The sequence below is a fragment of the Bombus terrestris genome, chromosome 4 (genome assembly GCF_910591885.1).
Source record: "Bombus terrestris chromosome 4, iyBomTerr1.2, whole genome shotgun sequence".
Lineage (NCBI taxonomy): Eukaryota > Metazoa > Arthropoda > Insecta > Hymenoptera > Apidae > Bombus > Bombus terrestris.
This window is the reverse complement of record NC_063272.1, coordinates 16,491,834-16,508,391: the sequence shown is the minus strand read 5'-3', so window position 1 is coordinate 16,508,391 and position 16,558 is coordinate 16,491,834. Positions and strand designations below refer to the sequence as shown.

Below are 16,558 nucleotides of genomic sequence, written 5' to 3'. Positions count from 1 at the left end.
TTTCGTTCGACGTAATTTATTGTAATTTCGTCCTAATTTTACTGCGAAATAATGCAATTTTACTTTATACGAGCTCTCGAAAGTAACATCTTATTTTTAAATATTATTCTATTCTTTACCAATTAATTTAAAAGCAATTTCACGTTTCATTTAATTACTTTTGTTCTCTGTTGTATTTTCAATTCGTTAATTCTCTTCTTATCTACGAATCGAATAAAAACAGGTTAAAAAGTTTTACCATTTTCAGTCAGCACCGGGCTCGCCTGAAGGAAAGCAATGACACGCGGATTCTTCTCGAATGGACAAGCAACTTGTTTCCAGGCAATGAATTCTGTCACCTGTTTCGCCAGTTGCCAGAACTTTTCGAAATTAATGTGTCCATTTGGTAACCTGAAACGACAGTTTCACGACAGGATTAATGTATAAATAAATATAAAAAAATACAATATGTATAAATATTAAATCATGAATTAAGAATCCTTTAATCAAAAGCTTGAAGAGTTCTTATATTTTATTTTAATGGTAGACATTGCGTTTAAAATTGTTGTTCTTCGTTTCTTAAAAATTAAAAAGAATCGACAAATCTTTTAATATTCTTTCAACAATTCTATGTATAACTTTTACGTGGCACAACGTAATGAAAAGTATTTATATTTTTAAGAAATGTTTAACTCGTAGGTCAATTTAAACTCGGTAAAATTTTTTCCTAAGCTTTTAATAAGTTTATCTAATTTTATCTGCTTTATAATCGTTAATATTGATGTCGACATTGACGTCTAAAACCTTGTCAATGTTCTACCAGCGATGAAGAATACTTTCATCAGAGTATCGTGACTCGATATAATAAACCTTTTAAGCTTTTAACCAATTTATTAAATTTCATCTATTTTATGATCATTAAAAATTTTATCGATATTGAAAAGTAGCTCGTCAATGTTCTACTAGTAGTTAAGAATACTTTCAACACAGTATCGTGGATCTAAATGGCAATCTGCGCATGTAATCATTAAAAGTTTCACTGCTATCAAACGCTTTGTGAATGTTTCACTGTCGGTTAAGAATGGTCTCTTCAGAGTATCGTGGATCGATAGCAACAACGTTACATCCTTTAATGTACGTTAGCTTGTGTTTATACAGTGTCAGCCGTCCTGAGCGGAATAACGGTCTCCTGTTATTTTGTTAAATTAATTTCGGATAATCCTGATCGCATTAGCCCGTGTGAGAGATACGCTGATATGTTAAGTTAATGGTTGGCTCTATAAATTTCAGGCTTAGGACGCACCAATCAGTCTTCGGTTTGATGCACGCTTTGATTAATTCCGACTTAATCAATTTTGATTCGCTCTTTTGGATTTGTATTTTATCATTAATAAATTAACATTCGAGTTTGGAAAAATATTTAACTCGTTCAAGCTACTATCTGAGACTTTTCTTATTTTATCTTCGCATACGTCGTATTTTATTATGATGTGTTTTGCAATATTTTGATAGCCGCTAATTTTTTATGAAATTAATGCATATTGCACGGTACGAAGTAAGTTGAAACAGAGAAAATTGTTGAGAAGGAGTATGACAGACAATTTTATTACAGAAGTTATTACATTACAAGAGTCGTAGTTTATTATCAAAATGAAGTTTTGTTAAATTTGAAGAATTGTATTTTTTATTTCCTTATTATTATCATTTGTTAGAATCTGTGTAATTCTTCTGAAACACATTTTCAAATATTTTATTCATTTGAGTAAATGGGCAAAAGCTAATTATCTCCTATTTAATAATAGCATGAAAAGGATAATGGAAAAGGATGAAGTCGATCCACACATAACGAAAGTACACGGTTTCACGTGGATCTAAAATCGTTTTAATTATTTAACGAATCTCTAAAATAATCTGTTCGATACGTGTATTCTTACTGTAAGAAAGTAATATTGAAACTGAATATTTTATTCGGTAAAAGGGAAGTTCATTTGAAGAGGGTATTTCTACGCTTCTTCATTTTGTAATTTCAAGAAGTGGGCTCAAAGTGGTCAGTTCGCGAGGAAGTCTCAAAAAGTTTCCGAGTAGTCCCATCAAGTTTTATGTACTCTTCGAAAGCAATGTAATTTTACGTGCAAACAATCTTGAAACTTGTTAAGATCTTTCTTAGGGAAAAGAGGAAGCGAGCAGAAAAGAGAGAGAATGCCATGTCGAAGATGAATCATAACGAAAAATTGCTACTTCAAAATCGTTATCATACTGATAAAAGCCATTTTAATGTATTAATTATACGAATACAAATCTTAAAAAATGCATGTAAGACAGCTTCGAACGAAGTAAAATGCAATCACAACGAAGAGAAACTTTTTAAAAGAAAGTTAAAAGAAAACTTACCAAAACTTTTTATCAAAACCTTCTATCGACATAAAATGAGTAATATTTTCCGTTCACGAATTTCACGAAGCTTGACTAAACGAAAAACGCTATTCATCCACAAATCATGTTCAATATAAATCTCCGAATACATGCACGTAATATCAGCTATTGCTCAACCAAATTTCCAATTCCAAAAGAACTTTTAAGAATTCATCAACCATCTACCGACTCACGAGTTCGATTGAAGAAGGAAATAATTCGTCCTACTTAGCAGACATAGTATGTGTATATGTAATGATTCAGGAATACATTTGAACATTTACCGTGGAAAATATTTATGTATATATTGTATGAAGATATATCATTATATAAAACATTTTGAAAATTCATTAGCATTGTAACGAGACACGACTGTCATGATTATATTGGCCAAATTTGGAACCAATTTGAAAATGTGTATATTAGGTTCTTCCAAAAAAGTTTGTGGTATTTTTATTATGAATTTTTATCAAATAACGTAATGTTTAAAGAAGTATCATTCATAAGTTGGATGATAGTCGAGTAAATATCTCGTAACTTCTATTAGATTGCGCGAAAAATTTGCAACGAAGGTTAACAAATACTTTCGAAAATGTACTTACGAAAATTTTTTCGATAATCCAAATCGATAATATACATTTTCAGATTAATTTCAAATGTTATCAACGTATCATGAGTCGCGGCTCGTTATACTGCTAATGAAATTTCAAAATGTTTTGTATAACACACATAATACATTCATGAAACGTCTCTATAAATAGGTATTGAAATATTTTCGTAAGCCACTGTACACTGTATGTGACGAACCATGGAGCATGTGACGATACAACGAGGGAACGCGCGAAGACACGTACGTGTGCGCGAAAGCGTGGGTGAAATTACGAGTCGAACTTGGGCAATTTATCGTGCGGGTCGGAAGTGTGCGAATTCGCGTAGCATCGGCGGCCGCTTCCGGCTGCACGACGTTCACGTTACGTTCACGTAACAGACATTTACATACGCGCAGCCATTCGTCTTCGTGGATGCCTCGATCGGTCAATATCCATCCACCGTTGCCTTCGAGAAACCTATCTTTCCTCCGTCTACCCTTTTCTCGTTCCTCGTCCTATGTAGAATCGAAATTCTATTACAGATTCGGTCCACGGACGACAAGGAAGGATAATTGCTGGGAAGGAGGCTCTTTTCCCTTATTAAACTCCGTCGAACGTATTGGGAGCTGTGCCGCTTTCTAAGGAAATTGATACTATAACGCGATTCGGTTTGCCGGAACAGTCGTTTCGTATTAAGGGTGAACGCGTTAATGACTGAGACATGGATCGTGTTTGCAATGGAAACGTGACAACGTGCATGGATTTTAGATAGAAAATTTTCGAATGGTTTTGTGCCGAGATATAATACAGCATTTCGTATTTGTAATAATATGCAGATAAGAATATCAGGGTAATATAATAGAATTTAAATAAACAGAATATAATACAACAACCAGTTTTCTTATATTAAACCTTGTGTCTCTGTTTCTTTAAATTTATAAGGATTAAAACTAACTTGGGTAAAATTAATTAATTCAATTAGTTATCCATTTATTAATTTTCAATCTCGCGCAACAAATTTTTCTGATTGAAAAACGACCTAACTATCAAGTTAGTCCATCTTTGACTTCAATCCCAATAACTTTGTGGTTTAACATAAAAAAACTGTCACAATATTCGTGCATCAAAGCACACAGAATGCGTGATAGTGACGTTAGAAGCTTTAGTCTCTTTTATAAAACAATTTCCAAAATAAAATACGAATCAATCGTCCATAAATGGAAGGAAAGCTGGAATAACCACGCACATGTGTCACTGTTTCGAAGCCATTACAATGCGTCCCGTTATTTCTCTGAGCCAATATCAGCCACAGTTCTCGATCTACGTATTATGTGATCGGGCCAAAATGCATAATACGTGGACATTTATCTGTAGTCTGCATACATACGTCTTGAAGTGATTTGTAACAGCGTGTCTCTGTGCGACGATCTGCTGTGCGCGATTCAGTGAAATGTTCCCGTACTGTTCAGACGTTGCCTGTCTGCACGAATTCGCATTTTCCGCGAATTTTCTACCGTGCGTCCGCCATTCCGGGCATAATATACGCCGTTATGATTTTAATGTACATATGTTGTATGGGCATGCGCATGTATACGTGTACACTACTAGCCAAAAGCTTGAGTTTATCCGCTTTAAAACTTTTCCACTCACATTCCAAATTATAATGATCAGTCGATATGATTAATGATGATATGATTAACTAATTTATGAATAATTGATAAGGACGTTACATTTGCGGAAAATTTTAATTCAATGTACATAAGAAAAAATTTGTGGAAATTATTTTCTTTTGCAAAAGTTATATAGATAATAACTGTCTAATATTGTCATAAGTTATATGAGTACATTGTTACGACTTAAGTTATTTAAATCTTATTATTGAAAGAATTTAAAGTTAATTAGACAGAGAACAGCAAGAATATTGCTCAATGAGTACTTCTGGCTGAAAGTGCATGTATAGGTGTATGTATACGAGATATTTCTACTTTTAAACTGACAAAAAATCCCACTTTAATATATAAAATCCTACATATATATATAAGAGTATGTAGTTGATCTGCATATAAGTGAAAAATTCATTAAATCCCAACTTTTGTGGAGTCGCGTATCTGGGAGAATTATACACGCGAGTATTCAGTAAATATCGTCTCAAGTAGTGGAACCACTCTGCTCGAATAGAAATTGTTTTTCTAATGAAACTTCTTGTGGCCGCTTTCGAGAGACGGTTTCATTTCACCTTGCTATCGCGTGCGTAATGAGCTTTTTGAACGAAAAAAACGTTCTACCTCAGATGCCCATCATTGTGATGATTAATCAGAGCTGACCCATAAAACGATCGTCGTGAACCGAGATTATTAGAATCTTTACATGGCATGGAAAATGAACGATTTTAACGGATTATTAAAAAAACGAAGAAAAATATTAACTTCTGAAATATCGTATATAATATTTGGAGACTGTATATTGTATTGGTTTATTTCCATAATTTGATTGATCGTAGTATTAGGTAGCGTTCAGAGGATCAATATCATTACCAATGTGTAAAGTTCTCAATATTGTATTGACAATATATATTGATCGTCTGACGCTTAGAGGGTCTCTGACATACGTTAAATATTGACGATAATATTGTTCGGCTGAATACTCCATTACATAGCATTCAATCAAATAGTACAAGTATTTCTCGGTTACTAAATACCTGCCTCTTTCGCTTGGTGAGAAGAGAAAATTCGCTTTGCGTATTTTAAATTATAATAAAATTTAGGAATTCAGAAAATTCATACATTCGATTTTAAAATATATAAACATATCAATAAAGTAAAATAATACATGCTACAAATTGCAATACTTCTCTATTTTATACACTTTACGTAAAACAAAATCTGTAAGTAGTACTAGACAGTAATTAGTCAGACATTAGAAGCATTCCTCTTCAATATATTCTTTCGTCGCTTAAATATGCCTATACCGTACACATGTTACGAAATACTGGTCATATATTGTACATTTTTATGCAACACTATAATGAAGACACCCTTTCAATAGAAACTATGAAAAAGAAAAAGAAATAATAAATCTTTTGACAGAAACAAACGTGAGATATTCAAATTAACTCATTTTAAGAAATATCGTCACTTATTAACAAAAATCATTATAGATAAACAATTGCACACACTTTACAGGTCTTTTTATAAGTTCGTAATAGAAAAGCAGACTCCGAGAAAAGGAAAGGGCTCCGTTCCTTTCTCTAGTACATACCCCTCTTTCCCTCAGTCTTCCTGTTTTCTTTTCAACAACTTCCAGTCAAGCTACGAGGAAACAACTTTTGCTATTACAAGTTTAATAAGTTTACACGTACAGCTGGGAGAAGGGATGACGTCGGGAGACGGAGGGGATGTTTCTCGCGCGGAGAAAAGCGAAGGAAATGGCACGGCACATTCGTCGTCGTGATAAATACGGCCGACAAAAAGAACCGAAAGGTCGGGCACTTCGCGAGAAAACGAGCTTCCTGTCAACGTATCGCCTCCGCAGGAACAAAATTATCGAACCTTCAAACGAAAAGAACTCGGCAAAAAGTTCGTATTGGCCCCCGGCAGGAAATCGGCGATCGCGTTTCAACGCTCAGCTTACGTTCAGCATCCATGCCAATCGCCAACTTAAATTACCTTATAAATATTCCACCTGGTACGATTTTCAGGATAGTTTTTATATTCCAGCGTGGAAACGCGAAATTATAAAATCGTTGATCAAAGGCGATTATAATTGAAACTGAAATTTAAGGGCCATAGGGAGAAGAATGGGTTTTAATCGAAAATTGAGTTGCAATTAAGGATTCGCAGATTGTACTTTGATAATTTTAATCAATGTTTAAATTGAGTATCCAATTCTGTATAACTTTATATTAAATTTTACGTTATTATAATTATATTTTAAATTATAAGCAATTGCGAGCGATGTTAGAACCTTTAATTCTTTGTAATGAAGATCTTTTGCTACCTCTTAATTGCTCAATGACATTTTTTGAAGTGGATTTGTTTGAATATTTCTTCTTTTATCTGATTTACAAAAGGTTTACTATCTTTTTTTTGCTCTTCTGTTGTTTCCATTGAAAGTGTACTATAATTGGAGATGGTGCTTTTATAAAGTGTATACAATTGTTTATGGGTTTGATGATTTTTGTTGGTAAGTCTTTGATCCTGTTATATTATCATATAGACAGCACTGAAGCTGGTCGTTTCTGTTTCGAGATCGAAATTCTAATTACTTAAGGATCGGAAATCAGAACGAATCTCTGAAACTTTGATGAAACCAGAAATTTCCTCGAGTGCTTTTAAATAATCAATACTAGAGTCCAAGGTTTTTACTCACTTGTTGCTGCATCCCTCATTCAGGAAGTAGAGATCCTTGACCAGCAAACTAAAGAAGGGTACGACGATCCTCTGTCGTTCGTCCGTAGCGCCGGCGCTACGCCACATCGCTGCTTTCAGGGTGCTGCGATAGCTGCTAAAGTTGCTGCTCGGATCCATTTGATGCTCAAGAATTGAGAATTTCGCCAGCTGCACCTTTGACCACTGTAACAGAAAATAATTTCGTGTCACCGTTAGCAGAGAACGTTTGCTAAGTCGTTTAGCAAAGTTCAACTGGATGAAGTTTCTCTATATGTATCGAGTTCCTGGTCGTGCGAATCTTGTAGATACGTAACTTGCTTTTTGCTCGTCATTTGGAATTCGATCTGGTTGAATACCTAGTTGGGAAAATGTATTTACTTCGGCTTACATCATAGTATGTCGATATTAAAGTTTTACATTTTAATATGGTCATTATAATTGTAAATAATAATTTATGTTTTAATGTTTTGATCAATATCATACCAAGATATATTTATATATATGTAGATTTTCTTTGATTTCAGTATAATCTCTAAAGACATAGATAATGTCATTGATATAAAAATATTATTTTTTAAGATATTTCAAAACATTTCTAAGTATTTGTTTCAGTTAATGTCTATAAATACATTCAAATAAGTATAACAGAAGAATTAGACATAATTATATTTTAATATACATATTGCATATCATATATAGTATAGTGTAATTATATACATATTACCATATACATACTTCATCATTTCTTCGGTATTTCGACACTAAGGTTTTACATTCTAATTGTTAGTTAGTCCTAATGACGAAATTTCCATATGTGCATGAAAATCCACAGTCTATAGACATTCTAAAAATTTGACCATGTAAGATAAAAATTGACCACGCTTGTACATACAAGATATAGCAAAAACCAATCGTAAAACGCGAGAAAATCGATAATATTTTTCAATCGATTCATCCTTCCTATTGTTTGTTCGATCTGTTTATTTTTCGATCGATTCTTTTTACACGTAGGTGTACACGATATCGCGCGTGCACAGGAGGCTAAGAGAAGCACGAATAGAACGTGTTCGCGACAGACAATAAGTGCATCTGACTCGACCGTCTGGATACAATGCAATCGAACTGATCCCATTGCCTTTAACCCGATACCCTTTTCTCATTCCAATATATATCGAATTCTATCCACCGTTTGCACGGTCAAATAGTTACCTTCGCTTCCTGATCTCGTTCCCTACCTTTGTTCTTCCTCCTTATCCCTTTGATTTCTTTCCGCGCTTCTCGCCCCTTTGCCTTCCTTTTCCTTTTCATCCCTGCATGCATTTGACCTACTCTCTTCCTTTTCGTTTCTCTAAACCACTCTCTTCAACCTTTTCCCCTCCTTTGTATCTTTCTCTCTAATTTTCTGGTATCTTCTCTCTTTCCCAAGCTTTCTCCAATTTGTTCGCCTTTGAAGTCATCTTTAACCTCGCCGGTTTTACCTGTTTCGTGAGTTGCCTGGCTTCAATCTGACCTCTTTATGATCGCCATGCAAATGTACTTGCTTCTTTGTCCTTTGTTTCCTTTCACGGTCTTCTTTCACCCTCCCGACGTGCGTGGAAATTGTGGAAAGGTCTTAGTTGTGTTTTGTTAAAGTTGAATTTACAGTGATTTTTTCTTTTACAGGAAAACAGTTCAAAAATTCACTACGTGGTTGATCAATCTCATATTATTAAAATTTGTTGTATCCTTCTCATAAATTTAAAAATATTATTCGTCATAATATATCATTATCAAAGATACTCAAATAGTATTTGTCTAAATAATTATACCTTTGACTTCTATTAAGCTTTGTCAATTCTTCAGCTATTTTTAAAAGTATGCAGCTTTGTACCACGTTATCTTCATTTTATCTTGTTACCATGTTCTTGTCGAAAAATAAGAAACTCTTCCTAACTTTTTCTTTTCTTTTCTAAATACTTCTTACCTATCCTTTCTCTGAATTTTTTCTCAGGATTCGCTCGTGTCTGGTTACTCTCGTTATTACACATTTGGCGACCAGACCCAAGCAGACCCAGTTACGAACTTTCTAAATTTTCGCTTTCTCTTCCTATTCTCTGTCTCTATCCTTTCTTTATCTTCCTTTGTCTATCCTTCCTCTTTGATATACATAAGACGACAGCAATTTTCCGGCGCGAGACAACCGTCCTATCATCTAGTAGAGAAGAGAACTTTCTAAGTAGAAAGTTTACATTATTATCGGACTAACTTTCCTCTATATGTTCTTGATGTTAATTTGTTAATGTAGTTGTTTGTTATTGTTTTATTATTACCAAATTATAAAACGATATTACGACCAGAAAATCAAGAAAAAACGAGCTTATCATATTTGCCCAGTAATATTCGATTATATTTATTCAGTTGCAATAAACGTCTTTCTAGCAAAGTACAACGAGTAAAACATTTCGAGGATATTAATTGAACACCGAACAAATTTCAGGATAATCGAAAAAAGAAATGATTGCAACGTGTACGATAGCGGGAAGGGCAAGCACAAAAACGATCAATTGGATTTCCATTTAAAGCGAACGAATTAAACCATGGCATTACTATCGAGTACAAAACGAGTAAACCAAGATAATTAATTTGACGCCGGAATATAAACTGTCGAAAGCGTGAACGTCACACACAAACACGCTATGATATTCTATTACTTCGAAATTAAAAAGGGAATCCGTATCGGTATTATACTAGTAGTATAGCGGTATAATATTACTGAAATTAGTTGAGCTTTGGTAGAACGTGAAGGCACTATCCATATTTATTAAACTGTGTAAATTCCATTTTTGAAAATTTTAACACCTAATTAACAAATTACATTTTTTCCAATTACTCTGTATTTTTTTCTTTTTTTTATTAGTATGGGTATATATATATATATATATGTATCTCTCGTTCAAGTTTTCTGAGTTTCTAGAAGGTAATTTAATTTTCGTTGATGAAATTTTACAGTATTAGATACAAGAAATAAACACGTGTTTCTTTCTCCAACATTTTTTAAATATTGCTCGTCATTGTATTATAACACGGAAGACATTAAAATAGCACGTATCTTAATATTTATGTCGTTGGCTCTCATTATCAGCTGTTTTTAAAAGACTCACATATTCGAACCATCAAGTGATTTTCATTTTCAATTATGTCGTATTAAAATACTATCAATAAAACGACATTAGAATCCGGGAACTGATAAAAATACACGCATCACATTTTTCTCCTTTGATCTGTGGTTTGTTCACTGGCTCAATTCAACTACGCAAAATCCAAGCATTCCAAGATATTCACAGTTATTAACATGTGAAAAATGCAGAATATTACAACGTACGCTAATCAGATCGTCGAAAATCGCGCAGAACCAAATTTAATTGACGTTGAATCGCGGAGTAAAATGGGACTCGCCGTGAAACACGCGGCGGACACATTCCCGACACTGGCTTGAATTAATTTACTGGAAACTATTTCACCGTTCATCGTCGTTGTGCGTCGGCTACACGTTAATTCGTATTAATTAAACTGAATTTTCGTTTAGCCCTGGAATTTTTGGTCCGGCCAATTAAGCACCATTGCGTCGATTTAGGATAAATCGAACAGGATCGTCATCACGTCGTGTCATATCACGTTGACAGCACAGTGTTTTCCTATATTTTCTCTTCTTATTCTTCTTCTGCTATGAAATTGATGTATTGACGTACATTGCGAAGATTCCACTTGCCTAAAGCGTTAACGAATGCAATGACGAGAAATGATAGTATAACATAAAGATAAAAATAGCTAAAAACAATTTCTATGGTAGATCGATATTCCGAATTGTAAGTATGAAATATATTATTTTATCGTATGCGTGAATATTCTTTTTTGAATTTGCACAGAGTTAAATTTCGCGACGTTTCTTGTTTTATTGAACACAGGCTTCTGTGAACTTGGAGTGCAGTGAAATGCGTATTATTGAATTCCAACGAAATCTGTAATATTCACTTGAGTAATATTTTTTTCCATGAAAATCAAATAAGTTGACAATATGTCTTTGGAGTTTCCGATCTGCAATAATCATAAATAACTTTTCTACAGTTTTACAGTTTTACAGTGTGGTATGTTTCATAACATCGAAGTTTCTAAAATTCTCGAATGTACAGCTTGTTCGTATTTTCTTTGCTCTAGCTTCTAACTATCTTAATATTTAGATAGGATCGATAGCAACCTACATGGCGGAAGTCTAAGTTTATCTAAGTTTTCCAAAGCAATTTTACATAAGCCGCAAGTTTTCTAAGTGCAAAATTATTGTATCGTCGAGATAAAAAGTTTTTGAAAACAGACGCTTGTTGCACATGTAAGTAAAATGTATTCCACGTTATAAGACGCAATGTTATAGAAGTTGTTTAAGTTTCAAACAAAAAAGATACAAGTATACCTGGAAATTACTGTCAACAGTACTTTCTGTGCATTTTGCATCTCCAAATTTTTTATACAGGCTACACGTACATACCCAATTCATTTTCCAACGAAACGATTCTGTTATCAGATTCAATATTTCATTTTCACAATATTAAAGTACTAAATATATACTTTTTTTTTTAGAAATTATTTAAGATATATTTCTCATAGTGTTAAATTACATTTTAAATATATTTTCTATAATATTCCTAAATAACATGAAGTTTAATAAACTTTCACCTAATTAATCAGTATGTAAATACTATAATAAATGTAGTTATGTGCAAATGCTTCCACTAAGCATCGTAAATGTACAAAAATAGTCTACAAATCATAACTTAGAACAGCCTAAACAGATTTATTTAGATAACAAAAAACATTGAACCAGAATGATCTTCTATCCATCCATCCATCCATTCATCCATCCGTCTATCCATCCATCAAGAATCCAGCGCTTCTCCAATATTTTCAAGAATTATTAACGAAGGAGAATGATACATCGAACGTTATCTCAGACAGAAGATTTCAGGTTCTGGTCGGAAATGCGTCGGATCTTCGAGTGGCGGAAGAACTCCATCTTCCACGGAGAGACTAAATTCTTGAAGGATCGAGGAAGCAACCCGCCGCATCCCGAGAACGAGAAAGGGTTTTCCTACTCGCCGCGGAGGCCATTTTTCTTCGCCGCGACTCGATTCGATTTCTCGGGAAATGCTCTTGCCGTTCTCGAGGAAAAAACACTAAGAATCGGCAGACTCCTGGCGGATCCGGTAAATTGAAACTGGATGGGAAACGGAGGGTTGGAAAATGGGCGGTTGAAAGGGGAGGGCAGGCGAGACGCGCGGAATCTGCTTTCAGCTCGGTGATCCCGCGAGACAGCCGGCGAAGAAATGAGAAGCTGACTCTCGCCTCTTCGCTCGAAAATCGGCAATTCTAATTAGACAAAACTGCAAATGCACACGAAGACGTGATCATTCTGGATTTTGAGAACTTTTCCCCGCTGGGAAATGATATCGTATTGCGGGAAATAAAGGCATTCGAGATGGAAAGATACAAATACAGATGAAATTTTGATTCTTTCGCAGCTTTAATTTTGCTTGTTTATGAGTTTATTTGTAAGGGCGGGTTGTAATTTACAGGAAGGGGAAGTAGCGCAAAGATGAGATTGTGCGATATAACGGAAGGAAATCAAGGCTAAACACGGGTGATGTCCACGATGAGAATTTGTATTTCTGTTCATTTACTTTTTTAAATTGATTGTTTTATAATCGCACCAATCTCTATAATTGTTTATAGAGTCGTACATATCTTACAGTAAAACGATGAATTTTGTTCAATTCGAAATTCCATCGTTGCCACTCCTTTCAAATCCTTTGTGAAATGTAATACCTTTATGCCCATTTCTCTTTTGTAATATTATTATTCTCACTTCATTACACAAAATACGATTCATTAATTCTAAAATAGCATGTCATCTATCACTTTATTTATGCGCTTGATCTATAAGACGTATGAGAAAGTATGATATTACCTAGAATGTCTTCAGTTCATTACGGTATTATGAATGAGTTATGAGTTGCTTTATGAAGAATAATGCATATGCAGTGGTAAAGTTACGAGAACGTATAATAGCGTGTTTCAATCATTAAAGCTATACATATTTTTCAATTAAAAATTGTGTACATAACTTTTTAAAAAGTGCGTTATTTGTATCATTCATTTTTCTTTATGTTCGCCCCATTTTTCGAATTGATCGCACGATGTCAGTAACGTAAATAAATCATTTAATTTCGTTTCATTTGGATCTTGTATCACGCTCGGTTCGAGAGCGAAAGAGAGAGAGCTTCGTGTTACTCAAAGTCGATATTTTTTAATTAAAAGGTTGAACCTTTTTTCACGTAGCGAAGCCAATAAATTTCGTGCTGTTCCGGGTGAAAATTATTCGTGTGAAACAGTAAAAAGAAGTCACTTGCAGAGAGAGAGAGGAAAATCGTCGCGATCAAGCGTAATTAAGTTTCCTAAAGTTGGCCAAGTTACGAAGTACGGCTGGATATTAAATATGCATTAGTTGAACTTAAGCCGACGTTGAGAATTTTATAAACCACCTCGAGGAAAAAAAAGAAACTTCCGGCAAACGGACAAGTTCAAAATAACCATGAAAAACAAAGTTTCGATCGAATTTTTCTCTCCTAACTGCGTACAAGAATCGAGGAAAATTTTTCTTAAAATTCATCCAATCGTACCAGACGCTTTTCCTAACTCCAGGGATTCTTCTTCGAACTTTTACCCCTTATTTGCATTCGTTTAAATTCATCAGATATTACATTTTTCCCGCTGTTCCTTTATTTCGAGTATAACAACGCGTATAATCTCTTAAATTGATTTTTAAGGGACAATAGTCAATTACAGAACGAACTTAATTAAATAAACGATTATATATTACATCATGTAGAAACGTTGCAGTTAATACACAAATAAATTAAATTGGTTATTAATTATGATATTACGTTATTCTAATTTATTATTGATTACAATATTAAATAAATTAAATGTATTATTTAAGCAAATGACCATACTATACGTACTGTAACATTTCATAGAAACGTTAGCAATTAATATAGCTAATTAAATTTGAAATTTAATTTTTCTAAAGAAGATAAGACGTGAAGGTAGATATTATTCCTCTATAAATTCTATTTTCTTGCTCACATTGATAAGAATGTAAAATTATTTACAATATCCACAATTTTTATTCGTTAGCATCAATCAGTTTTAATAATTCCTACGTTCATTTCCTACACTCTTTCTCACAGACGACGATTTCTCACCAACCTAATTTATTTCAATTGATCGAAGATTAACCACCTAATATCAAAGTCACTCCAGCGTGGAAACTTATTCCTCGTCGTGAACACGTTTTCATTCGATAACTACCGTCGAAGATTTTTGAACAGCATCGACCAACGCTCGAAACTTTCTTACCCTCGTGATAATGGACGCGAATAGAGGCTACGAGGGTGGGTGGTATCTGTGTTGGTTGGATCGTAACGACCGAACGTAATTAGCTTTTTGAGGGGACGAAAGGCAAGCCAGAAGCTTCCTTTCACCGCGGAAGAAGGAAACGTCACTCGCAGATTATCTCCGTGGTAAATTAAGCCGGCATCGGGGGTGGTATCGTTCATCTTCCGTCGACGTCGCCGTATCGGTGGCTTCTCTCGAACGAACGCCGGTGCCTTAGTGCCACCGGGGATCCTTGCCTTCGAGTTTTCCGCGCTGACTTTCTAAGCGAAACTCGCGGAACTTGGAAGTTGCTCGAACGAGCAAAGAGAATATCCTCCTACAGGCTAAATGGAGGATGCTGGAGGGGTTTGGGGGTTGTTGACGGCGCTGAGCCATCGAGCTCTTACGTTCGAGGATAGATTCTTCGAGGTGAGATCGATTTTTGGATTTGCTGGGAGATTTCAGACAGTGGGATGGGCGATAGAAGATTTTAGGTGGAGATTGCAGGGAGGTAGCTTGATTGTGAGAATGTTCGGTCTTCCTCTGAGACGATGGTGTCGAGATGAAGAGAGACGAACGAGTGGAAGATTTTAGATAGGCTATTTTCAAGCTCCTTCGAAGGTTCGAGATTGTTAAAGATATTTAAGATGTTTCAAGACAAGTACGTTGGCTACTAAAGGTATTTGCACTGACCCTTATTTTCCTATGAGGCGATTTTCCTTTTCTTCTCTTTTTTTTTTGTTCGGTTTTATTTAGATTTGATTTTAATAGTAGGAAATTTTTGTAGCCACTACTAAATCTAATATACGTGCGTGGACCTAATTAATTAGTATGTTAATGCTGTAATAAATGCGATGGTGTACAAATACTTTTTGCAAATATTTCTACTTGTGTTAAAATTTGGATCGACATACTTTAACTATTATTTTACAATGTAAACTTCATTTTCATTGATCACAGTGATTAATAACTTTTTACTTCAGAAAATATGGCTTCCTATTACGTACAATATATCTTTTGGAAATGAGTAGAAGCCCTTTGATAGCCTTAACCTCTATTCACGAAATTAATCAATGGCATTTTGAAATATTCGTTTCAGAAACTGTAACTTCCTGGACTCGCTCTAAAATCCACTAACATTACAACTCCCTGTGATGTGTACTTATAATTATTAAATTTCATGTATGTTCATGCAAGTTAAAACGCGTTGAGCATAACGTCATAACTTAAAGACACAACTTAATTAATTATGGAACTAGAGGAATAATACTTCTCAAAGCTGAAACACTCGTAACTGCATTCAAAGCCTCAAAATATTGACCTATTTACCAAAAACGTTTCCATATTTTCATAGTAACAAAAATGAGAAACTCTCCAAGTCTGTCAAAATAATTCAAGCTGATAATTCCATTTATGGTATCGACTCCTTTCTCCACAAATTCGTTCAACCAGTAGATCGGTCGAACGATTCACAAAAAATTCGGTCGCATGTTTTTCGCGAATGTCCGTCGATGTTCGTATGTACAAGATATAGCGAGTGAGGTGGGTCAGGAGAGGGGAAAACAACGCAGGAGCGTGACCGAACAGAAGCGTTAAATTTTCATTAACGAAAATTACGAAGCGGTGCCACGCCGGCTGGCCGCTGATAGTTCCAGCAATTATTTTAAGCGCGGCCTGTATAAATCAGCTGGCTGAACCAAATGAACCCTGAATAGCAGTTCGCGT

At 34.6% G+C, this 16,558-nt stretch overlaps 1 protein-coding gene across 1 annotated transcript in view; it reads right to left on the bottom strand.

The window, feature by feature from the left end:
• LOC100645439 overlaps nucleotides 1–16,558 on the bottom strand; it is a 707,019-nt gene that overhangs the window by 9,967 nt on the left and 680,494 nt on the right. Inside the window, exons 11-12 of the mRNA XM_048405181.1 lie at nucleotides 7,350–7,552; nucleotides 239–390 (exon numbers count right to left, since the gene is read on the bottom strand). Coding sequence (XP_048261138.1) covers nucleotides 239–390; nucleotides 7,350–7,552 — 355 coding nt within the window. The remainder of the gene's footprint in view (nucleotides 1–238; nucleotides 391–7,349; nucleotides 7,553–16,558) is intronic.